At 36.5% G+C, this 27,083-nt stretch overlaps 1 protein-coding gene across 1 annotated transcript; it reads left to right on the top strand.

Moving 5' to 3' along the window:
- Window positions 1-11,626: 11,626 nt before the first annotated feature.
- LOC141598143 (bidirectional sugar transporter SWEET16-like) lies at window positions 11,627-15,672 on the top strand. Its single transcript, XM_074418068.1, has 7 exons — window positions 11,627-11,726; window positions 11,883-11,919; window positions 12,134-12,344; window positions 12,449-12,610; window positions 12,797-12,916; window positions 14,057-14,155; window positions 15,189-15,672. The coding sequence occupies exons 1-7, from the start codon at window positions 11,687-11,689 to the stop codon at window positions 15,222-15,224; spliced, it is 705 nt and encodes a 234-aa protein (XP_074274169.1). The 5' UTR covers window positions 11,627-11,686; the 3' UTR covers window positions 15,225-15,672.
- Window positions 15,673-27,083: the final 11,411 nt, after the last annotated feature.

Raw genomic sequence — 27,083 nt, 5'->3', positions numbered from 1 at the left:
ACCGTAAAACAACTTACAAATGCTCATTCCGGCCACCGCCGATGGTCATCCCTCTTCAACCACCGAGACACTCCACCTTCGCACCATGGTGTACCCATATTACTCTATTCAATCATAACGTCAAGCGCCGATCGACTGCCACCCCCTCATACGGCTGCCGGAAATCCCCATTTCGCCAACCCACTTGCCACGGTTCATCTCCGATTGTGGCTACGGTTTCTATCCGGTGGTCAGGTACTGCTTTTATTGTTCCATCTTTTCATTTCTCTTTTTAATTTCTTCACTAAATGAAACATTGATTACGTATGGCTGTCACCCGTTTGTCTTCCTAAACCGGTTACATCCTACTATATGATTAAATTTGTGGCTTTATTGCATTCCCCCAATTCATTCTCGGTTGCCTCCCCTTCTTTTAGCTATTGCTCTAATTTTATGATTAAATTCCATGGTTTACTGCATTCCCCAATTCCTGCAAGTATTTTTTAGTTAACTCTAGGTCGGCTAACCTTCTTAGAGCGACCGCTGTACTTTTGTAATGTTTTGTAGGAGAAATTTAGATGGAATACATGTTTTCCTTTTGTTTCATTTTCACCCGCGTTCAACGTCTCAATTTGGCACTGCCTTGAATGCGGTTGTTGTAGGTTTTCAAACGGTATTACGCGAAAACTAGCTGCGTTATTCCCCCTTTAAGGTATTCACTCCGTACACTTCCGTAGATCCGTTTCTTGGGCTGTTTTTGTGGTTAATAATTTAACTACTGCGTTCTTATATCGTACCTTGATTTGTTTATTCAGATGGTATTACGTTGATATATTGCTAACCCGTCATTGAATTTCTTTGTTGCGGTTTTTCACAAATTTAGTCCCATGCGTATAAGTGTTTCCCTAACCACCTGTGAGGTAATATGTAGTGTGAGATTAGAAATCACATCTTTCAGATTATATAGGTAGAAGAAATTGTCCCCATATATCTTTCAGGTGATGGTATTACTCTTCGTACAAATCTCTATATCGCTTCTTTTGTGGTCCCCTCCAAGTTCGAACCCGTATATAGGGTGCTTGGGTCTTAGTGAGCAAATGTAAACACCTGCTGACAATAGCACCTATAATTATAGCCATGCAACGCTTGTTTGTAACTCGGATGCCAAGCATGTAAGTATGTCACTGCCCATATTTACACTATGTTAATGTAATATGATCACTCAGCTATCGACATGTCTAAATCAACCCACCTATCTATTAGGTTACTGCTGTCAGTCCATCACCTGATATTATAGGACAAAATAATTTGGGATTAAGGCTTTATTGTTTTGGTTGTTTTTGTCTTATGGTATACGCACTGATTTTTGTCATGTTCATTTCTACACAGGCCATTGTCGAAGACAGTCAGGTTTAATGTCTTGAAAGTTAATCCACCGGGATCTGCTGCGGGTGGAAAGAATCCCTTCACTGCCATATAATCTCATTTCACTTGCGTCTTTATTTTCTTTAGAAATTTTTAAAGTTTCGAGTTGAAACATGGATGCATCTTTGTTGTTGATTTTCGCATATCCTCCTTTCGGTTTTTTATCTGCATATTGAATATTCATTCTATTTTCCTTTCATATTTCCTATTTTTGTTACTTTACATGATGTTGACGTTTCAAATGATTGTCTAAAATTATAGTCTTGGTTTGATGACTCAAAATCAAATTTCAATGGTAGAATGAAAGCTGGTGTACAATATCTCCTTCCAACTTCGACGTCGAGGTGTTTAATGTACAGATTTTATAATACGACATATAAAAAGTCGATTCTAGAAATAAAAAATCAGAATAAAGAAGATATTAGATAATGTGGAGTAAATTTTTTTATTTTTTTTTATCTTTCAATTATTGTTTACCCCATTCTCCCGATTATTTGTTTATCTTTTTATTATTATTATTTGTAAGTAGTGATTAAACACTCAATTTTCTTCTGCGTTTTTCCTTTTGTCCTTCTATGTTTGCGAGGAAACCATCTTTGTCAAGTTTGCTATTACGGTGACATATTGTATTACTAATGAAACAGTTGAGTCGTATTTGATTCACTCGTATAGTATTTCCATTATGTTATTTACCTTTGAAAAGAATGAATGAACTTTATCGTTAGGCGGCATGAGTTTACATTTTTGAACCTCTCACATTTGTACAGGTCTATTGTGTAGAAGTGGTTGCTTGGCATGGAATGTAACAACAAGAACTGCAATGGAACATACTTATCATAAAAGAGGTCGTCCACGCAAGACTAGGACGACAGACGGCCTAAATTCCTCCAGCCCAAGCAGGCCAACCCCACCAACATTCATGTGCCAAAACATTCCAAGTAGGCTTCTTCCGCAACTTTATAGTTACCTCCACTCACAGGTACTTGTACCAATTTGCGCACATATTTAGCATACCCTACCAAACAGGTACCCTAGGTGACACCGTTACCATGTCTACTGAACCAAGATTCGCCTTTGTAGCCGGACATTCAGCTCCAACCTCAAACCGCCCGCCGCCCAGCCAAACCACTGGCGGCAACTCACAAACAGATGCTGCAAATGCAACTAGCATCGCAAACATTTCAAATATAGGAGGTGATGAGACGGACTGCAGGCCCCATAAAAGAGGACGTCAATGCATTGGAACAACTCCAACTGCTACCAGTAATGTTACCTGTGCTACTGAGATAACGACGGTCCCCAGCGCCCACGTAAACGAAACAGATCAGATAAGTTAAAAATCTACATGACTACCCGCGCAGGGTGCTCACAAACCGTTTTAACATTAAACTTGAACCATAACAAAGCCGGTGCCGCAGACTCAGCCTCCGTGCCTACAATTCAAGAACCGCCTAACGTATCTACCATGAATAAGGCAACAGGTACGCCATACTTTATTTTTTACAGCCTTTTGTAAAAACCGCATCTGAAGAGATGCATTTAGTAGTGGACAACACAACAAAGCAACCAGTGGAAAACAGATGGGAAGCAAACAAGCGGCAACGTAGTGAAAAGGAAGCACACGCAGAGCATGGCAAAGAACCGAACCAAGACATGCTTAACAACAACAAGGATTCAAGGAACAAAACTACTTGATAGCCGAACCATGAAACAGATAAACAAGGATCAAATGAGCAATGCAACTACTTAGAAAACATGAATAAAACCAAAAGGACCAAATATAACAACGGTAATCGTGTCTTTCAAACCTAGAGCAACAAAATTATCAATAAGTTTAGTAAACTAAACAATCAATTTCAAGAGCTACAAGATCAGATTAAACTCACTAAGGACTTTCACCAAATGCCTCTCCAATTTCCTTTTTTTCCTTCTTCCGGATGTTAATTGTGTTGATTTGTTATTTCCTAACAGTTTTGGGTTTATCATTTGAATTCGGGACAAGAATTTACTCTTTTCCATGAATAATGATGGTAAACTATAATTGGATCTGATTTGATATAATATAAGGTATTTGTGCTCTACAGAAAAATTTATTTTAAAGATGTTTTGTGCAGTAGATTATAATTGGGTTAAGTAAACACAAAGGAGAAGGCGGCAAAAAATAATACAAAAAAAAATCCCCGAGTTGGGCTTCAAAATTGGCCCAAAACCGTAACAAAGGCATACGGAAATAACCAAACACAGAAACTAAAAACAACAAGACCCGTGATTCCCACGGGTCCCAAAACTAGTTAATAATGAAATAGCAATCTTATATATTAAATATTTTAAAGCAGGCCTATGAATTTTCACGGGTTTAAACCTAGTTTAGTTCAGTTCAGTTCAACATACGTATCATAGTTTTTAAATTGATTTGAAAAGTTGGTTTTAAAGCGAGTTTTACGACAGTTTTATATGCGATTTCAAAGCTTGTTTTCGACTCGATTTACGAATTGTTTTACGAATCGTAGCTTGTTTTCGACGGTTTTAACATGTCTAACATAATAAATATAAGTTCACCTAAAGTTTTTGAAATTTTTTGAACTAAACTTATAGGATCTGAACTTTTCTAAACTAAACTTAATTTTGTTGAAATGAACTTATAGGATTTAAACTGAACTTAATTTTGTTGAACGTTTCTGAACTCAACTTGTAGGATCCGAACTCAACTTAAAGAGAGTGACTTTAACTCCAAAAAAACAGGGCCTTAGTCTCATTGTTTACGTACTTTTCTTGAGGGTAAAGTCGATTAATAGGCTTAAATGCTTAATTGAGTACTCCCTCCGTCCCGATCAATCGTTTAACTATTTATTTTACATTCATATGTTTAACATTTTATATTAGGAAGGTTTTTTATGGGTAATTTGATCAATACATTCATTTAATCTACTTGTCATCCACTAACAAGCATCACAATTCAGAAATGAGAATCTTCCTCTTTTTGGTTTTTGTGTCAAAATCAAAGATAAATAATTGACCGGGACGGAGAGAGTAAAATTGTAAGACTATCATGCATGTGCCTACTAGCTACAACATTCGTTTTCTTGCTATTTTATTTTGTTTTTGAACAGAGTTGTGTAGGTCTGCAGGACAATAGTAATAGAACTCTCACTATCGAAGCTTTGCCATAATTATTTGTTTCAAACTTTTAGTTTTAATTACGAAATTTTTTGGATTATGAGGGTTAATTAGCAAAGTAATTAGGGAATTAGTGCCCATTTCAAACTATTTTGGACCATGGGTCCATGTCATTATTTTATTTTATTTTTCAGTTTTTCTACAAAGCCGCTAAACTTCTTAGCGGCTTACCCTAATTGTACTTAAAATTTCACACCCCTCAAATCCAGTAGCTACTGGAGTCTCAAAATTTTAAAATACGCAGTAAGCCGCTGAAACTCTTAGCGGCTTATATTCTTAGCGGAAAAGACTGCACAAAAACGCTGATGTTCTTAGCGGCTTTATTCCAGCAAAAACCTAAGACGATGTTGAATTTTAATGTTGTTGGCTATGGAAGCCGCTAATAAAATCAGTGGCTTAGCTGTTGATATAAAAAAAATGCGAATCTCACTCACTCTCTTATAACGACTAAACGCAAAAAAATCTCCAATTAAATCCCAAACCCTAAAAAATCGAAAACCCAATTTCTCACTCACATTCTACCAAGTTTCTTTCAATCAATTACTCTCAATCAACCTAATTCATCCTATATTCAAGGTACTAGTCATTCTATTGTAATTTAACATTGTTGTTTAATTGATTTTGTGCAAAGTTTACAAATTTCGTTTTAGCTTAGTTTAGAACTATACTTATTCAAATTAGTAGCTTGCTTGTTCAACTTAGTATTTCACATTAATATGGAACAATGAAGATAAATAATTACCCATTGATTTGTTGGTGGACTGGTGAAATAGTGGTAAATGGTGAAGATAAATAATTACCTCTATGCAAGACATCTAAAAAGTTGCATAAAATTGATCGTCGGGAAAATGCCACTGATTATGAGGAATTGCATAAAGAAAGCATTACGAAGTGGAATAACCGCAAGACAAGATTGACTCCTAGAGGTGTTCCTTACAATGGTTACCTTGACTACAATTATGCATACCTACAATGGTATAGTGCCATCATGCGTCTAGTAGTTAGCAACCTCAGTGAACACACAATACAAACTATTAGATGAGAAGAAACACAATTTCTATCCCAATGCCGCCGACAATATGCTACTTGTAAGTATTTCTTTATTTTAACAACCATTGTATATTTAAATTTGTTTAAATCTAACTACCATTGTAGTTGTGTCTATGATTGTTTAGTATTAGTTTAATTTTAACAATCATTTTACTTGTTCAATTTTGCAGACGAAGGGTCATATTTTCAACTATAACCATGCTACTACTATGCTTGGTAACATGGCAGATGATGTACCAATGTCGCATCTTCAAATGTTGAGAGAGATGCAGTCTATGTCACTCCAATGCTTGCAAGGCACGAGACACGGGCATCTAATCCCAACCACTGAGGCCGATCATCCAAGCCTTACACATGCACACCAAGATCCCCCTAGATATCATTTACGTCACTTGGAGGATGAACTTACTCCGATCCGTGAGGAGGATACATCTACCGGTTCAAGTTCAAGACCAAATCCAAAGAAAAGTCGCTCGAGATTGGGCTAATGTGTCATTTAGTTTGATGGAATTGCTTAATTTGTATGAATTTTAGTTTATTTCAAAAGTATGACTTTAGTTTGAAGGAATTGTTATATGGACTTTGTTTTAAATTTGATTATCAATGACATCGCTTGCATTTCCGGATTTCAGACCCGCGTTTGGAGTGTGTATATTTGGGCAATGTATGTATTGGTGAAGATTTGGCAGGTGTGTATGCAGCAGTTTCACCTTGAGTTTGTGTTTGTATTTGCAGGTTTGGGCAGTGGTATTTACACGTCTTTTTGATGAAGTAACTAGGCAAAGCCGCTAAGATCTTCAGCGGCTTCCCAGTTTATTACAGAAAACTCACAAAGCCGCTAATGTCTTCAGTGGCTTCCTAGGTTGATCCCTATTTTGAGACTCCAGTAGCTACTGGATATCTGGGCTCTGAAAATTTAGTAGAAGCTACCAAGATTAATAGCGGCTTTGTATGCCAGTGCTTTTTTTTTTAAAAAAAAAACTTGATGAAACCGCTAAGAGTTTCAGCGGCGTACTGTGTATTTTAAAATTTTGGGACTCCGGTAGCTACTGGATTTGAGGGGTGTGAAATTTTAAGGTGCAATTAGGTAAGCCGCTAAGAAGTTTAGCGGCTTTGTAGAAAAACTGGGAAAAAAAATAACGTGATGACGTGGACCCATTGGGACAAAATAGTTTGAAATGTACGCTAAATCTCTTATTACTTTACTAATTAACCCTCATAATCCAAAAAATTCTTAATTACGAGCAATATAATTGATTGTAGGTCTGTAGGACAATACTAATGGAACTCTCACTATCTAAGCTTTGCCATAATTATTTATTTCAAACTTTTTGTTTTAATTACAAGCAATATAATTGATTAAACTAAAATAATTTCCTACTATCTATGAAATGTAGTGATCCGCCATTGATGAAGATGTAAGAAAGCTTGAGCTTAATAGAATGATGAAGAATAGAGAGAGAAACACAAAAGGTAAATAAAGTTTGTTATGTATTGATAATTTAGAATGAGTAAGTACAATGGTATATATACAAGGTTGACTAGCTGTAACTAACTACATTGCCAGCTAACTGTATTGCCAGCTCACTAATCCGTGTACACCACTAATCTACCAATCATGCTCATATACCCCCCTCAAGCTGGATAGGGATTGAAAACCAGTCCAAGCTTGGAGGCTAAGAAGTGGTGTTGTTGAGAACCTAGGGGCTTTGTCATCAAATCTGCTAGTTGTAAGCCTGTCCTAACATGCCTAGGTTCAAGGAAGCCCTCTTGAAGCTTGTCACGAACGAAATGGCAATCAATATTCAAGTGCTTCGTTCTTTCATGGAAGACTGGATTTTCTGAGATATGTATTGCAGCTTTATTATCATACATCAGAGGAATGGGCAGACTTGGTTGTATTTGTAAGTCCTTTAATAAAGCAGCCAACCAAACTAGCTCACTTGATGTGTAGGATATGCTTCTATACTCTGACTCTGCCGTACTCTTGCTAACAGTTTTTTGTTTCTTGGTTTTCCAGGAAATCAAGGAGGAACCCAATAGGACATAGTAGCCACTAAGAGATCTGCAAGAGAATGCGCAAGTATCCCAATCTGCATCACTGTAAGCAGTGAGATCAAAAGAATTATGTCTGGGGTAAAATAAGCCTGCATTAATAGTCCCCTTAAGATATTTGACAACATGTATAGCTGCCTGCAAATGTGGTGCTCTGGGTTGGCTTAAGAACTGACTGAGATGCTGAACAACATGAGAAAGATCAGGCCTGGTGAGATTTAGATACAGCAAACGACCAACTAACCGTCTGTACTGATCAGGTCTGTCCAGAATATCACCATGAGCTGTAGAAAGGTGCAGTCCTTTGGGTAGAGGAAACTCAAAAATAGTGCAATCTTCCATCTTCATGTCCTTGATAATGTCCAGGACATACTTGAGTTGGTTAAGAAGTAACCCAGTATAATTCCTAGCCACTTCAAGGCCTAGAAAGTACCTCATATGGCCTAAGTCTTTGATAGTAAACTTTTGATCCAATTGATGTTTAGTAAACTGAATGCCTTGAGAATCATCTCCTGTAAGAAGTATGTCATCAACATATACCAAAGCAACCAAGAAGAGACCAGAAGAATGTTTGACAAACATGGAATAGTCTTCTCTAGACTGAATGAAACCAAGTTGCTTCAAAAATTTTGTAAGTTCAATGTTCCATTGCCTAGAGGCTTGTTTAAGCCCATAAATGGATTTCTTTAGCCTGCATACCAAACCATCAGAGGCTTTATGGTACCCTGCAGGAGGTCTCATATACACTTCTTCCTCAAGATGGCCATGCAAAAAAGCATTATTAATATCAAGCTGGAACAAGGGCCATCCTTTTGCTGCTGCAATGGCTAAAACAGTTCTGACTGTGGTAAATTTAGCAACAGGAGAGAAGGTGTGTTTGTAGTCTTTATCTTTGACTTGAGTAAATCCCTTTGCAACTAAACGTGCCTTGTACCGTTCAATGCTGCCATCTGCTCTGTGTTTGACCTTGTAGACCCATTTTGAACCTATGGCTTTATGACCAGGAGGCAAAGGAACAAGCTCCCAAGTATGATTCTTTTCAAGGGCTTGTATTTCTTGGTGCATAGCATCCATCTACTGTGGTGCAGTGCTAGCTTGCTCATAAGTTGAGGGTTCCACAGTGTTGAAGACATTGTTCAATGATGCAATATAACCCTCATCATATTCATGAAGACTCTGTAGGATAGTAGCATAGAAAGAAGCTGAAGAGGACTGACTGTGAGCAACTGTAGGATTGACAGTCTTCAGCAATGTTTTAGGACATTCATAGCCATTGAGTCGAACAGAGAGTTGCCTGGGTCTGACTGACTGTCTCACAGGCATGGGAATGGGAACAGAGGTATGGGAGAGTGAACAGAAGAAACTGAAGTATCAGAATCTGGGACAACCATATCTTGTGGAATAGATGGAGGTGATGTATCAGTGGAAAGAAGAGGTTGGGAATTATGAGAGGGAGGAGAAGAAGTGTCATTAGGAGAAACAAATGAAGAAGGAATAGTATGCTTATGTGGGGCAGTTAATCTCAATTTGCCAACTTTATGAACAACTTTGATTGTGCCATCAGGAAGTCCTATACTGACAGGGTAAGGAAGAAGTCTAATGTCATGTAAGAGATGTTCATTTGAAGTCATATGATCACTTGCTCCAGTATCAACAATCCAAGTGAACATATGAGATTGAGTATGAGCAATATTAACATGAGAGGTAGGTAGAATACCTGCAAAATTCAAAGATGCATTTGCAGTATTATCAGGCATAACCTTCTAAGATCTGTTGACAGACATAATTAACAATTTCTTGCACCAATGCAGGATCCAGATTAGAAGGAAGAGAAGCTGCTCCAGAAATAGAGGATGAAGGAATATCAGAATGATGAACAGCATCTGCAGTAGGTGAAGACACTTCATCATAAAAATCCAGAGGAGAATTATCATTCTGCAAGACATCTGCATTATATGCTGCACGTCTATAAACATTCCTGCCATTCTGGTAATAGGTATTTGACGGCCTGTAGGAAGCTGCAGCACGTTTACCCTTGAACTGTGAATGTTGAGCTGGAGCAGTGCCATTGGATTGAACACCATACTGAGCATTGATGAGAGCTCTATAATCAAAACAATAATCCTTGATGTGACCTTTCTTGCCACAATGATCACAAGTCATGAGTCTATGACAAGATTCAACAAGATGCCCTTCCTTCTTACAATGAGAACAAATCTTGACTACTGCTGGAGGTGCAGAATCTTCAGTCTTAGCCTTCTTAAAATGAGCTTGTCCAAGATCTGGCTATCTAGCAGTAGCATAAGCATTAGCTTCTGCGAGATCATCAACAGCATCAGCTACTTGTTTCTGCTTTTTAACTTGCTGCAACAAAGCATAAGCTTTATTGAGAGGAGGAAGAGGCTCCATGGAAAGAACATTAGTCTTGACAGACTCATATCCTCCATTTAAGCCCATAAGAAACTGAATCAATTTGGTCTGAGTCTCTCTAGCAAATAAGCGCTTGAGAAGAAGACAAGAACAAGCACTCATAGCTCCACAAGTGCACAATAGAATAGGATTAACACTGTCAATAGTCTCCCAGGTGCGTTCAAGCTCGCTGTAATACTCCACCACTGGTACATTACCTTGAGAAATACCAGACAATTCCTTACGCAACTGATAAATCTCAATGCTATGCATCTGACCATAGCGTTCCAGTAAATCAGACCAAATCTCCCTAGCAGAGGAAGCATATTCAACAGTTTCTTTTATCTCAGAAGTTAGAGAATTAGAAATCCACTTCAACACCATGTAATCACATCTAATCCATTGATGATGATTAGAATCAGTAGGAGGAGGCATTTTACAAGTTCCGTCAACAAAACCTTCCTTATTTTTGGCAATCAAGGTGAGATAAGCTTCACGTTTCCAGGACAAAAACTTTGTTCCATCAAATTTTTTAGAAACAAGAGAAAGTGAAGTAGAATCATTATTGCTTAAGTACAGAGGATCGTCAAAACAAGCATAAGCAGAAGGAGTAGCACTAGAATCAGTAGAATCAACCGCCATTGAAATAGCAAGAAATTACTAAAAATAGCAAGAATTGAAGCAAAAAGACCAGATGTAATTGAAGGAATGAAGAACACCATAAGATGCGGAAGAACGTGTAGAAGAAGATGTGCGGAAGCGATGATCAAAAGAAGAATCGATTTACCTCAATATGAGCGAGATAAATGCGTAAAAAATCGCACGAGATAAATGCGTAAAAAATCGCAAGAAAACTTGAGAAAGAACAACAACAAATCAACGACGATCACCAGAAATGTAAAGAATTGAAGGGAGAGCCGAAGGATCGTGTTTCCTTAGTGACTGATACCATATGAAATGTAGTGATCCGCCATTGATGAAGATGTAAAAAAGCTTGAGCTTAACAGAATGATGAAGAATAGAGAGAGAAACACAAAAGGTAAATAAAGTTTGTTATGTATTGATAATTTAGAATGAGTAAGTACAATGGTATATATACAAGGTTGACTAGCTGTAACTAACTACATTGCCAGCTAACTGTATTGCCAGCTCACTAATCCGGGTACACCACTAATCTACCAATCATACTCATACTATCTAATACAAGAGCTCCAAGTACATATGCAACTTTATTGTAGGAGTTGGTCTTCCTTAAGATGGAGCTATCCGTCTTGTAATAAACACAAATTCTTATTTGTGAAGGGAGACTTGTATAATAAAATGGGTCAAATATGATCCTCCTAGACTCCCATATGGATACACCCTTCTTAAATGAGAATTTACCTAATCGTGAAGTGTGAACAACAAGTCGTGGGATTTAAAATAAATAATATTTTTTTTTTAAAATGGCCATACGTGTCATTAATCCAACGGTGGAGATACTTTCTGTATACCCTATAAAGAGAGTAACTGTCCATGGCTTCATATTGTTGATTCAGTGTTGTATTTATTTGTGAATTTGTGTGCTTTTGAGCTGTTGCCTTACCAATCCATGGCTGCAGCTAGCTTAAGCTTCATTATTGGCATTTTAGGTTAATTTCTTCACTACGTAATTAACTTCTTTTATTCCAATTTCATTCCCATTTGGTACTATATTTGGGCATATTCATATATATTCATGCATAGAATTATGAAAAATGAGATAAGGTTATCCTAACTAGGACTCGTTTGTTAATTCTGTTTTGCAGGAAATGTTATTTCACTCTTAGTCTTTGCTTCTCCGATGTAAGTCATTACTCATTACACAAACTTGTCTGTGTTGATGCCTACAGTTTTTCAGCCTTTTCATGAAGTCATTGCTCAATAATATCGACTAGAGATTATTTACGTTTTTCTACTTGTGTAAGGCCGGCAGTTTTAAACAAATTTATCGTAAAACAGGATCTTTCGATCAGTAACCACTTTTAGCAACTAATAGAGTTGTGTTGTGAATATGTAGACGGACATTTCGGCGAATAATAGCGGAGAAATCGACAGAAAACTTCAAGTCATTGCCATATATAAGCACACTACTAAGCACAAGTTTATGGACATTCTACGGTTTTCTCAAGCCTGGAGGTTTGCTTATAATGACTGTTAATGGCGCCGGCACTGTTCTACAGTTTATTTATAACACTCTCTTCATCATCTTTGCTACCAAGGAAAAGAAGGTTCCCTTTTTTATGCTTCTTAATTAATTGTCTAGTCTAGCATGACATTGATAATGATAATGTTATTAATTCTAGACTAATGTGCGCTTATAATTTAAACTCAGATTAAATCATTAATCGCGTTGGGAGTATTAAACATCGGCTTTGTGGGAGCAGTAATAGCCGTAACTCTCCTAGCAATACATGGAAGCCTTCCGATAACGGTGGTGGGATTCGTTTGTGCAACATTAACCATATTCATGTATGCTTCTCCTTTAACTGCAATGGTAAGATCCCTTACAATTTTAGCATCACTTGATTAGTACCTTTGTTATTTGATTAATTTATATTAGGTTATTAAATTATTGATTGGACCTCAACCATCACCTTAAGATCATATTGTGGTTGAGATGATCTTCTGAACACTGTATCAGAGCCCCGATAATTCACAAGCGAGTTTATTTTTGTATCAGAGAACTGTGATCAAGATGAAGAGTGTCAAGTACATGCCCTTCTTTCTGTCATTGTTTCTTTTTCTCAATGCTGGAGTATGGTCTGTTTACTCTGTTTTGGTTAAGGACTACTTTATGGGGGTGAGTTATTTTTAAAATTTTAATATTGCATTTTCTTTTAATAATAACAAATTAATCAAATCCACCATCACAAAATTTATGCTAATACTTCTACTGGTTGTAACGATGATATAAATAGATTATTTCAGAATAGGTTATAATGAAATTTGAACAACTCGTATAAGTGTAATGGCGTTTTAACTTCAAGTATAAAAGCACCTGAAGTGTTGGACAGTAATTCAGTATGGTGAATCCATAATTGAAAATGAAAAGTTTCTAAAGACTATTTTGATTTCGTTCCTTCGAATACTAGATGAGAAAAAAGATTTAATATTAATCAGTTTTTACTAAAATCTTACAAAATCACATTGTTATTTATCTAGGTACCGTTAATAACATTTTAGCAACTTTTTTCAAAGTAATACTTTAGTTTTATACAAGTGCGTTACATGAGTATCTGTGTTTGTTAGCTTACCGAATCTCATTATGTTATTATTGTAACCCCCCTCTCAAATTGTATTTGCCTTTACCAATTTTCGAAAAAGTTTCAGATATTTGAGTTGATAATAACTTTCAAAAAGTTTAAGAGGAATTCCTCTACTCCCTCTCAGTCACTATAATATTCCCTCTTTCCCAAAACGGATTATTCAACTAATGTTCCCCTTTCTATTTTTAGAAACTTTTACTCTTATATTTTATTCATTCCTCTCTCCTATCACCAAACCCCACACAACTTTTTTACTCCTATTTTATTACTTTCTTTTATGTTTTGGCCCCACAATTCTTTATTTAACTACTAATAATTCATCCCTCTCTCCTATCACCAACCCCAAACAACTCTTTTACTCATATTTTAATACTTTTCCTTAAGTATTGTGCCCATATCAAATGGGAACAATATAGTGACTGGGGGGAGTATTAATTAGTATACCACGTCATTTCACCTCTATCTTATAAGAAAATTGAAATTAACAACACTCTTTTGTTGATAACGAAAAAGTTCCTTAACAAAGTAAAAACGACCACTCACTTTATTAAGATATTCATTAACGCGCTTGAAGTCTTAAAGATTGTATCCGATGTATCTTGTATCTAAGAAATTTTCGTTAGTTTCATTTTGTTTGGAGATTTGTTTAATTCGGTAATTTAATTGTTATGCAGGTACCGAATGGAATTGGGTTTGTGCTAGGATCAACCCAATTGATCCTATACACTATATACAAAGACAAACCCAAGCCCATAAAATCAATGGACAAAACAGCAACTCTCCTATAGGACCGTCCTATAGCATAGGACAAGCCCAATATAAGAGTTAGCCCACTAAAATGAGAAGCACTATAATTATTCTCATCAACAAAAGCTACAACTACCTCTGCTGCCATAAAAACCATCGACCAAATTTCCATTGCCCCAAACTATCTCCACCCCACCACCACCGTCACTATATGTGCCGTCCCACCACCACCGTTATCCCTGTCGCGCCACTACTTCTACTGCCCTAGTGCCATCGACCCAAGAATATTCAAGGCATCAATCGGCTAGCGAAATAGAAGAAAAATGGCGGCAACAACGGCCGGCGGCGCCAATCCCCAAATATAGACTTCGATTTTAAAGGTACAATATTTTTCTGAAAACTTAGGACTCTAATTTTGGCAACTAATTTGCATTAACTCAAGTATTCAAGTCTTAGACGTTGAAAGTTTTGAGTTTTAAAGTGAAAAATAGGGGATTTTATATTAACTGTTTTAACACATCTTTGTTTTATATTCTCAATTTGATAAATATCGGATCTAACTTCAAAACTTGCGGTTTTAATTTGAAAACTTCATAATTTGTTATGGTTAACCAAATATTATTGTAACTTATAAACTTGGAGTTCTACTATTTTATTTTGTGAACTAGCATTTTTAAGTTGATGACTACCAATTTTAGTTTGAAAACATAAAGAGCTTTGCTTGATTATTAGAAAGTAGAAATTGAAGTTCAAGAATATTTTAGTTTTAAAACTTAATGTTTTATGTTAAGAACTCACGTACTAACTTGAAACTAACAATGGACAACGCGACGTGGAGTATGGTCACCATGATCGAGAAGTTTGTATTTGGGCGTGGAGAACGATCACCATATTCGCTGGTTTCGTATTTGGAAAGGCGCTAGTCACCGTTTAGATTAGGATCAGGGGGTTGGATTTTTTATATTTTTTTAAAAATGCATTAGATTTTGGGCTTTTAGTTAGAATGGGCTGGTCTTATACTATAAGATCGTCACACAATTTGTGTGGACAAAATTACAGCTGCAGAAATTAAAGAGGCTTCGGGTCATGTTGTAATTGGGCTCACTGATGAAGAAAATGAGGCAACAAACAATAGTGACAAGCGCCAAAATAAGACACTGGGCAAGGGAAATAGCCTTCCAAATCCGAAACCCGGTTTGACCCGACAAATTAGTTCCATACCCGTAATACTTAAAACACTTTCGTTAGGGCCTTATGATATTAACTATAGTTTCTCTCGTGACAAGAATGGTGACATTAATGGGATCGTGGATGATTCGTGATTCATAATGTATGCTCCTATAAAATCTTAAATAGCTACGTCGTTCTTTTCTATGGTTTTATAGACGAAGAGAAAATTGGAGATTGGAGATTGTCTAATGGAATAATCCGTATATGGATAGTAGATTCCATGATTGGTTAAATGACTCGACCCTAAGGTTTAGGGGTGTTAAAATGTTCTGTATTTCACAACTTTGTATGCCATTTGTCTGTTTTGCCCTTATTTGATTGTTTTGTTTTTGGGGGAGCATTTCGATAAAGGATTTTGAAGTAAAAAAAAATATATAATGTGATGTTATCAAGTATATAAGTCATTTACAAGTTTCAAAAGGCCACTCATAATATAAATTTGGCTATAAACTATAAGAACTACCTTTGTCGATTACTATTAGTAGATTATACATTCAATGTACTACCACTAGTTGTGTAGTTTGTGAGCATTATAATAAGGTTTTCGAGTTTTGTTTTAAAGTTTCTGAGTTTTAATATAAAGTTTCTGAGTTTATTCATTTAAACATTAAGCTAAAAAAATTACAATATAAACCAAAAACATCCCTTTATTATAGACTAAAAGAATAACATATCTGTGTTATTCCCGCTCATGTTTCCCGCTCAACTTTCCCTCCATACGGAATATTCTCTTTTAATATATTCCCTTCTAATATACTGTAGTTAATAATAATAATAATAATAATAATAATAATAATAATAATATAGTCAATAGTATATTGTTGTCAATTATTATGCCTCATATAGAATATTTCCTTCTATAATATTGTACACAATAATATAGTCGTCAAATAATTGCTTTCAATCTTCAATCTATTTTAGGCAATAATAAATATATACACGGAAAATCCTAAAAAATCAAGAACAATAAAATGGCAGTTATACACTATACAATATTTTATATAGACTATATAATTTTATATACACTACAATATTTTATATAGACTATAAAATATCATCAATACTCAAATTATTATATACACAATATTTTACCGAGATTATTATTTCCCCAATTTATATACACAATACAGTATTGAGATTATCACCCAATTTGCAAATAACATTGTACTGAGATTATCTCCCAATGTTATTAATGTCATAAATTAGTTGCATGTAATAATAATTTACAATTATAGTTTTATTAATACTTTAAAACAATATAATGTAACTTTAAATTCACATTCAATTTATTTAAATAATATTAATACAACAGTTCTCTAGAAACATCCCCTACTAAATTACCGTGCCGTAGCACGGGTTCTGTACTAGTTACATATAACCTCAATTAAATTTGAATTTTGACGGAAAAAAATAAAATATAACTTATAAATTTTAAAAAGCTCAGAAAAAATACACATAAGTTCAATAAAAAATGAGGTGTGAGGTACCGATGTATGTTTCTATTTCTCATAAAACGGTTGCCAAAAAAAGATGGCCACTAATTAGTATATATGATAAATTATACCTGTGTTTATTTTTTTTATTTGGATAGAATTATTTCACCATTAATAGTAGACAAAGACGAAGCTAAGCCTTGGACGGATAGGTCAGGGCCCGGGTGGTGTTTTTAGTGAAACTAATTCCTGAGTAACAAATTAGGCAATATTCTGCAAGTGTCATAGCGGTAACTGCAATACACTGATAAACTAATCCTTGACATCTCGCGTTCGATCCATGGCAGCTTGTATTTTCGGCATTTTTTTTTTTTCTGAAAATTTACTTATGTTTCATATTCTACCCATCCCTTAATCACTACTACATTTTATTACCATTCACGATTCACGATTCACGATTAACCTCCAAATTCTCCAAACAAGGAAATAATATTTCCGTAATATAAGAGTACATGAACTCGTTTTTATCGTTGTTGGTGTTTCTTGTTTAGCAAATAATTTTACGTCTAGGCTCCTAACCCGTCTCACTTTAAATAAATACTAGATTTCAAGCCCGGGCGCTGCCCGAGTAATATCGTATGTAGATACAAAATACTCTATATTTATTTGGCGTTTAAACAACTTTCATATACGAATGAAATTTTGAGTTTGTCCGAAATCAAAAACTATACTATCCAAGGCGTTTAACAATCAAACATACGCCATTACATAATTCTTTCGATTTGTCGAGAACGTATTCTTTTTATTAAAATTGTTTAATGCACCTTTAAAAATAAAAGCTGTCCACTACATGTTAGATTGCCAACGCTAAATAAGAGAGAAACACATAGGGACAAAAACATGCAAATTTATTAAACTTACCTTATTTAAGCCCATTTGGCTGACATCTCGGGAATTGAAAACATGTTAAAACAAAAAATCAAAGCAAAATAAGTATTTCGTATCGTTTGGGTATGAGTTATATGGAGGAGAGTTTCTCTCCATTTCCTAAAAAAAAATGGAGAGGTCATTTCCTTTTGGTGGTTCAGATCGTATTCTGGCATCATCGAAAGACTCAAAAATTATGGGTAAAAATAAAAGGATAATGAGGTTTGGTGGAAAAAATATTATTAAATGAGTTTAAGAGAGGAAATGGAGAGGATCCATTTCCGGTTAGATGTGACAATAAATAAACGCAGTTGCTCTTGAACGTAATTAAATCATGGTATGCTAAATTTTTCTTTACTAATGCAAGATGTCCATCACTATTGTATGCATGTTTAACGACATCGCATATTTGATAAGATCGTAAGTGGCAGAAAATTAAAAGATTAATAACTGAAAGTCAAGAGTTGAGGGTGGGCAAATAATAAAAATCAAAGATGCCCCAACAACGTTGTACGTTAAAAACAAACTCCAAACTTTGATGAAATTTTCAAGGTATTGCTCTTTCAACACCAAATTTTTAACCGTATTGAAGTGCATAATATCCTATTGCATGAATATACAAACTCCATTTTGTAACATAATTGCAATACAAAATATTATACTTAGTTATTGAATCTATTGTGGTAATGAAGAGTAATCACCAAGTTAAACCGCCTCACAACCTTGATCCCGCTACTTATTATGTGAAGAATAAATAGATTACTACATAGAGGTAATTATATACAGTTATATCTGATAATCTCTCAATATTTTGTATACAATGAAAGAAAAACTCATAAGTCATACCTTTATTGACGGAATGGATGTAGATAACATGTTCATTAAAAACAAAAAGAAATTAAATAATTATTTCTATACTTCAAAATTAGCTTCACTTAAAATTATACTCCGTAGAAATTAAAAACTTAAACTTATAATGGTAGAAGAATGAAATAAATGTCATCAATAACGTACGGCTTTCATCGTCTCATAAATACACATTAGAGAGTAGAACAAAAGCAAAGAACATAAGAACTATAGGACAAAGAACAAATTGTAGACATACAGTCTACAGTGATTAACCATGATTACACAAATGAAAGAGCACAAATTATCCTAATAAAAAATATGAAGCCTTGAATGTACGTAGTAATTCCTATCCTTCGTAATTCCTACCCTTCGTATTAACTTAGTAATTCAAAAAACTGGATTCTTTTGACTCAATATATATCTGTATTGGATATGTTTTTGACTTCTGTGACTTTATCTATAATTAGAAGATAATATGGTACATATTGTTGTTAATTATTTACCAATTTAAGTAGATAACTTTTCAATAGTCTACAATTAAGTATTTATTGAACAAAAGCAACAGCCAAAGAAATCGCTTGAAAGTAATAGCCAATGAAATCGCTTCAAAACTTTCTCTTTTAAGTATATATATTGATTGATATTGATTGATTATACAACCATTTATGTGAGGCTGGTAATCTTATATGAGGCTTAGCAAAAGAAAACAAATTTTTAGTATTTAATTAAATTTTAACATAATAATTGAAAATTCGTACTCATTCCGTTCTAATTATTTGTTTTACCTATAATTAAACTACCTCTCACAAAGAGTATAATAATGTTAAATAATGGCGTGAGATATATGATGATTGAGAATAAATTCGACCAAATTAATCAAATTGGCCCATGTCACTATTTTGTTCTAGCTTCGTCCCTGATAGTAATATAATAGATTCTGTATGTGTTTGTTTTGTTTATTTGGTTCCATCTCTTCATCTCGGATAACCAATTTGGTTTTATGCCTGGGAAATCGAGTATGGATGCGATTTTTATCATGAGACAGTTGATGGAACACCATCGGGACAAGAAGAAAGACTTGCATATGGTTTTTATTGACATGGAAAAGGCATATGATAGGGTACCAAGAGAAGTACTTTGGTGGGCTTTGGCGATAAAGGGTGTGTCTCGAAAATATATTGACCTCATAAAGGACATGTATGATGGGGCTAGTGCAAGTGTTCGCACTAATGTTTGGAGAACGGAAGAATTTCCCATTACAATAAGGGTGCATCAAGGTTCCGCACTTAGTCCTTTTCTCTTTGTTATAGTTATGGATGAGTTGACAAGGGATATTCAGGACGACATCCCTTGGTGTATGATGTTTTCTAATGATATTGTGTTGACTGATGAGACGAAGGAGGGCGTGGAGAGAAAGTTGGAATTGTGGAGGCATACTTTAGAGACTCGTGAATTTAGGCTGAGCAGGAGTGAGGCCGAGTATTTGAGGTGTCAGTTCACTAACGTGGCGGGGTCGTGATCGACAGAGGCGGGGAGTATTATTTTCGATGGGAATGTTGTTGAGGGGTTAGATTTCTTCAGATATCTAGGATCTATTATTAAAAAAGATGAGGAGTTAGACGGAGATGTGGCTCACATAATTAAAGCGGGATGGTTGAAATGAAGGAGTGCTTCAGGGTTTTTATGCGATAAAGATATGCCCCAAAGATTAAAGGAAAAATTTTATCGCACGACAATTAGGCCTGCCTTACTTTACGGTTCCGAGTGTTGGGCCATGTAACATTGTCACATTCAAAAGATGAGTGTGGCGGAGATGCGTATGTTGAGGCGGATGTGCGACCATACAAGGAAAGATCGATTAAGGAATGAGGTGATTAGGGAAAAGGTAAAAGTAGCGCGAATAGAGGACAAGATGATAGAAAATCGACTAAGATGGTTTCGACATGTGAGAAGGAGACCTATGGATGCACCAGTTAGGAGGCTGGAGACTTGGAGAATAGAAAAGGTTCCTAGGGGTAGAGGGAAACCGAGACAGACATGGTTAAGAGTGATAAAGCACGATATGAGATTTCTGGGGCTTGAGGAGAGTATGGTAACGGAGAGGGCACAATGGAGGGAAATGATACATGTGGATTTTTGGTATTTGATGTTATTTGACATATTTAGTGTTTTTATTTAATTTTTAAAAAAAATTATTGGTTTTTCTGTCCTTTATTACATCTTTTTTATCAACCACTTTCTTATATATTTTACTTGGTTTACTTTTAAGGTGTTCCGAATCCTTAAATTCTACTTCGGTTTTCATAATCGTTTAAATCTTTATTCTCAATTTAAATTTTAAGTTTTTATAAAAGAAATTCGGACTTCAATTTTAAAACCTATAAGTTTACCTTGACTTTGTATTATTGTAATACCCCACGGTAATTGAAGAGGTCCATTGATTGGCTTAAATGACTAGTGCTTAAAGGGATTGGAAGTACTACTCATATCCACAAAGTGCACTTTCATTTCTGGTTATCCATGCTAAAGAACTCCAAAGTTAAGCGTGCTTGACTGGGAGTAGTCTTAGGATGGGTGACCTCCTGGGAAGGTTCCCGGGATGCGCATGAGTGAGGACAAAATGTGCTGGAAAGGACCCGTATTGATCTGTGGGCCATGTACACAGCCTGGTGAGCTATCATAAGTAACCGCTCCCGACCCAGTTTGGGCCGAGGTGTTACAAGTGGTATCAGAGCAACCCTGCGACCGTGTGGTGATCAGAGGCAGTTGTTATACGCTCCTGGAGGCAGTGGTTATACACTCCATTGTGATCACACACCTAGCGGGGAGGATTTTGGGATATCAATTATGATCCCAGGTGCAACGAGGACGTTGCGTTCTTCAAGTGGGGGTGATAACACCCCACGGTACATGAAGAGGTCCATTGATAGGTTTAAATGACTAGTTCTTAAAGGGATTGGAAGTACTACTCATATCAACAAAGTGCACTTTCTTGTCTGGTTATTGTAGATACCTCATTTCTGCACCTCCCGCAAAACACTCTGTGATGATTGGGCCGCATGTTTGGTACACGGAACGATTTATGACAATTCGTAAGTTTATCGTCAAGTGATAGTTCAAATACTTGTGTCTACCTCATGGTTGTCATCTACGTGCCGATACGATCGTTTTGGCAGTAATTAGAGTACATTTGGAATCCGGGTCAAAAACCGTCTTCATTTCCTAAAAACCGTCAAATCCCGAGTCAAAGCAATGTGCTTGTCTACCTAAGGTTAGGATGTCATAAAATGTTGAGATTATATCTCATTTTGAGTCTCATGTCACTTCATTAGGCTAAACTAAAAGTTTACATTACAAAATGTGTATTTCATTTAGTTAAAATGACAACCCGAACTTTAGGCCCGTTTTACGAGGTGATAATAATTTTTTTGGGTCAGGCCTATTTCACAGAAAGTTCTAGATCTCTTTTTTAGCTTTTTAACGCCACCGAAATCATCTTATTCCGAGTCCTGTAGAGAAAGTTATGCCTAAAATACGACAGGCTGTCAAACGCGCTTTCTTGCGTAGGAGGAACACGCCGAGGAAAGGACGCAGCAAGTGCTGCGCCTCTTCCAAGGGACGCAGCTCTTGCTGCGCCTTTTCCTCAAGGTTTTCTTTTTGTCTAAGTTTTCGTGTTTAACCTAATCCGGTTGTTTCCGGATCTTTCTCTCCTTTCCTAAACCCTAATTCCGTGATTAGTATAAATAGGGACTTTCGTTCCTCATATTTCTCACGCGAGTGTCCGCCCTTCTCTTCTCCTTTTGCATTCTTGACCACGTTCTTACTTTTTGGCGTCTACGTGCTTGAACTTTTGACCACGTAAGCTCAGATCTTTCTGAGTACCAGCCTCGTTTTGCATGACCGACCAATTTGACCAACTCCACATCAATCAACATTAATCAATCTTGTTCGTTTTCATCCTAGAGGGCACTTTCGTCATACATTCGAGCCGAGCATCACTAAACGTTAACTTAGTTCATCTCGTTTCGTCAAACATGTAAGTCTGAGGGTGTAAATCCCTATTTTGTTTATTGTTCTTTATTATTGTAATCACTATTGTAAGGTTTATGTCGAAAATATGCTTAAAACCGATTTGTAAAACCTTATTTGAACGGATTAGCGGAAGACAACCGTCGAAAAAGGACGCAGCAAATGCTGCGCCTCTTCGAAGGGATGCAGTACCTGCTGCGCCTCTTCGTGAGGCTGCCGCAGTTCTTGCTTCCTTTCTTCTTCCTTCGTCTTTTGTCAATTCGTTTCTTTTATTTTCCTTCGTTTGTTTTTCGATTCTTTGATATAACGATTTAAACAAAGCAATTGAACATATTATTCATCATCATTAATATTGAATTCGTCATTAAATCCCGACTTAAATCCCTTATAATTCATATTTGCGGGTTTTCGTCATTAAAGTCAATCCGGGTTTTAGAGATTCGATTCATTAATATTGAGTCTCTGGAATTCGATCTTTGATATATTTGCATATGTTATTTATCATATCCATCATTAATTCATCATTAATAACTTGTTTAACCTAATTAATTCATTAATTAATCTTTTAATCTTGTAATTAATTCATATTGTTTAATTCCATCCATGTTCATGCTTTGTCACCTCAATCATATGTAAATAATCTGTTAATCACTTCCATCCGAGTCAATTATTCATAATCAAGCATTAAATTCGCCAATGAACATTAACGAGATGCGGTCCCGCTTCACACCTTAACTCAACCCAGAATGAGAGACGCAGCCGATCGCCGCGCTCTTCCCAAAGGACACGGCTCTCTGCTGCTGTTCCTGTTGATTTCTCCCCAAAAATCCGTTTACGCCTTGACATAGCTATTAATTACGTATTTAATTTACTATTAATCGTATTATCACCCTAATTTCTGTTCGTTAGTTTATTTATTTATTCTTTCTCAAATTATCCGTTTTAAATGTATTTTCGACATAAATCATTAAATCCGATGTAATTATTGTAATTTTCTTTATTGTATTTTTATTGTATTTCTTTTATTGTATTGTTTGTATACTCTCACATGCAATTAACCAAAATTTCTACCTCGACATTAATTGTATGTTAAATTACGTATTAACCGACTTAGTTAATTCTCACATGCTAGGATTAATCTATTGGATGTTGCATTGCATGCATATAATCGACAATATATCGAGTACAGATAACTTCCCTAATCATTAGTAGAGGCCGCTATCGAGGCGGGCGGGATTAGGTGTTCGATCAAAAGAGCTTCCTAATACGTACCCTCACCCCTTACTCCAGATCTCTGTGAACATCCGTGTTCATTGGCATCCACGAGAGTCATTCTAGACATAGAATGCTAAGGGTAACACGAGTTCTTGGTGTTCATGTCACTACTTTGTGTCTTGACATAGCACGAGGTATTCGAACGGTTTCCAATTTTCCACAATAAATTGGTGGCGACTCCACAAATGCAAACAAACTAAAGAGTGAAAAGCTTGCTTCGCTTTTCGCCCCCGTGGGCCCGCGTCCACAGTTTGGCGACTCCGCTGGGGATAATACACTTACGTGTAGCCAAGGGTGAAACTTGAACATGGTTAGGGAATAATTTGTACAAGACAATTGTCGGTTTTCATAACTCGGTCTTCCTAGATCGTTTATTTGGCCTTCCTAGGCCCAACCCAACCTATTCGACCAATCGTTCCGTCTAAACGCTCCTAATTATTATTTGGGCCTAAGGATGAATAGCGATTGACGTCAACCATACCATGATACTTACTCCTGTTTGTATCAAGGACTTTCACTTCTCGAGGAAATGGACTAGGAATCGGCCTTACTCCTGTTTGGTACGAGCCTCTCCACAGACCCCGGGTTTGATTGTTCGGTATGGCAACCCACCCTTTAAACCAAAACCCTTTTAAATGCACTCAGCATACCGTTATAATGCCCATATGTATGTTTGTATACGTGATCGCCATTTTGTAAACAAAACCATGACAAAATTTTGTAAAATAAAATCCTTTTTAAAATGTAAACATTTTCAAAATAGCGCAAAATGAGTCAAAACTCTGTCCAAATATCGAGTCAAACTTCGGGCCTAATACCCATTTCAAAACCTGTGCAAAAGAAAAAAACGAAAAAAAAAGTCCAAAAAAAAAAACCGAAAAATAAAAAATCCGAAAAATAAAAGAAAAAAATCAAACCAAAATATTTTCAAACCATGTAAATGTAAATATGTAAATTCAATTGGGCTAAGTTAGAGTCAGAGTTCAAACTGAGTATGTCCTAGTCGGAACTCTGTCAAGTCATAAACCCGTTTTCATTTACATTTTTGGGTCTTTTCAAAATTCGAGCCAAGTCTTAAGGCGTCACGCCGTCATTTTGGACCCCCCCTACCCCAATTCAGTTAGGATCTAAACATTTCCACACCTCGACTCACACACTCGAGGCTAACACATCGAGTCATTCCAATATCCGTTTCTTGAATTCTCTTAATGACACGTTCGGGACACACATACCCAAACCTCGAGTCAAGTCTGTCTTAAACACACAAATTAGAATCAACACGTGTCATCAATCCCGTCAATAAGGTCAATCATATAAGGGTCACTCCGTCAAAGTCAACACTCGAGTCTAAATTAAAGTCAAGCACCGTGAATTCAAACACGAGAAGTCGCTCACGACATTTCATGAATTCACAAGTCAAGTCTAGGTTTGTCATCTTATCCCTTCCTTTGTTGGTTGCCTTAGTATGCGAGATCCCATGTCGAATCGAGTTGTAATGCACGTCATTTCTGTCAAGTAGGAATCCGGAAAGTTCCGTCAGTCAGCAAGGTCACGAAGGAGTTCAAGCCACAATCACCGTGTCTCTTCAAGACGTTTATGCCATGGTCCTGCGAGTTCAAGCTACAGTGGAAAATTTGAGCATTCCCGTCCTCACCCTTGAAAATGGGATGGTGGAAAAGAACACGCCACCTAGAGAAACCTCTAGTCTAGGTCGTCCAAAGCTTACCTCTTGCAATAACCATCGTCCTAGAAAGCCGAAAACAGCTGAAAGGAAACCTGGGAGGCATCAAAGGGTGCTTTCTGATTTAGACATGTCTTATGCCGATGCTTTGAAGAGACTCTCTACCCAAGGTAAGCTACATCCAATAGGCTGACTCCGGATCCACCATTAGAGAAACAGGTGAACCTCTGGAAGGGCAACAAATACTGCTTATATCACCAAGGTAGAGGCCATAATATTGAAGAGTGCTTTCTCTTGAAACACACCATCCAAGATATGATCGAAGAGGGAAAGCTTCCTAAGCCACCTTCTATCGGGAAATCCAAGAAAATCGACCCTCTTGGGTCTAATACCATTAAACATGACGAAGAATCATCTCTAGACTGTTCTCATCTCCTCGATCCTTATGATGACGGAGAGATCAACGTCCTCGAAGACGAAGATATCCAAAATGGAATGCTCATGGTTTCCATGGCCTTTAACAATAAATTTTCCGAAATAAAGGGGGCTATTGATAATCTAAACTCTCGACTTTCCAAGATGGAGAATCAATTCGCCGAAATGGGTAAGAAGCTAGATGCCCAACTTCTCAAAATGAAAAGTGTCCAGACAAACCCTCAACTTGACAGTCCTAAGGAGAAAGCAACAAGTGGACAATCCATTCCTAGTTCTTCTCATCCAAGGATCAAAATCAACAAAGGCAACCTCATGGAATCTTCATCAAAGAAACCTAACAACTCTCCAAGATCACTCACAAAGGCTTTCGAAAAGAAGGGCACGCCTCCTAGGAAATTTGCCAACATTGGTATTAGATACGCTGATGCCCTTCAGAGACTCATGGAACAACGAATGTTGAAGCCTATAGGACCTACGCCTAACCCAGAGAAGAAATCTAAGTTATGGGACGAGAATGCCTACTGCAAATATCATAGAGGCAAAGGGCATGATACAGATAAATGTTACAAATTAAAACATGTCATTCATGATATGATCGAAGGCGGGAAGTTGTCCCTCTCAAACTTTAGCCCACAAGGCAACTTAGGCAATCCTCATGGATATACCACTTATCAAGAAACGTTTCTTGACTATTACCCTTTCAGTGTTCCCAATGACGAGGATGAGGTGCTCAAATGGGTGAATGCTCAAAGTCAAATTAAAAACCCAGTTGCAGGAAAAGAGAATGTTCAAGCGTGGGCCGATGATTACGAGTCTGGATCTAAGATTGCATCAAAGTCCGAGTCCGAGTTCGAGTCCGAGTCTTAAGCTTTCTATCCCATAATTTTTCTAGTGTCTTTCTTTGTGTCCATTTCTATTTCTACTGGCAATCTGGGGGCTGTCCCACGAGTCACATGTCTTCTCGATTCTATGTTAAATACATTCATTATCCATTTCAATAAAAATACAATTTTTACTCCACATATTCTATCCTATCTCTTCCTTTACCTTTTCCTGTGACAACAAGAATTGATTTGAGACATTTTAAAACGAACA

The sequence above is a fragment of the Silene latifolia genome, chromosome 9, assembly GCF_048544455.1.
Source record: "Silene latifolia isolate original U9 population chromosome 9, ASM4854445v1, whole genome shotgun sequence".
NCBI lineage: Eukaryota > Viridiplantae > Streptophyta > Magnoliopsida > Caryophyllales > Caryophyllaceae > Silene > Silene latifolia.
Note: the sequence above shows the minus strand (reverse complement) of the source record. Positions and strands in the feature narration are given on the sequence as shown.

Coding starts and splice junctions, on each gene's coding strand:
- LOC141598143 (XM_074418068.1), top strand. CDS start 11,687: ATGGCTGCAGCTAGCTTAAGCTTCATTATTGGCATTTTAG. Junction 11,727..11,882: donor CTTCATTATTGGCATTTTAG/GTTAATTTCTTC, acceptor TCTGTTTTGCAG/GAAATGTTATTTCACTCTTA. Junction 12,345..12,448: donor TTGCTACCAAGGAAAAGAAG/GTTCCCTTTTTT, acceptor ATTTAAACTCAG/ATTAAATCATTAATCGCGTT.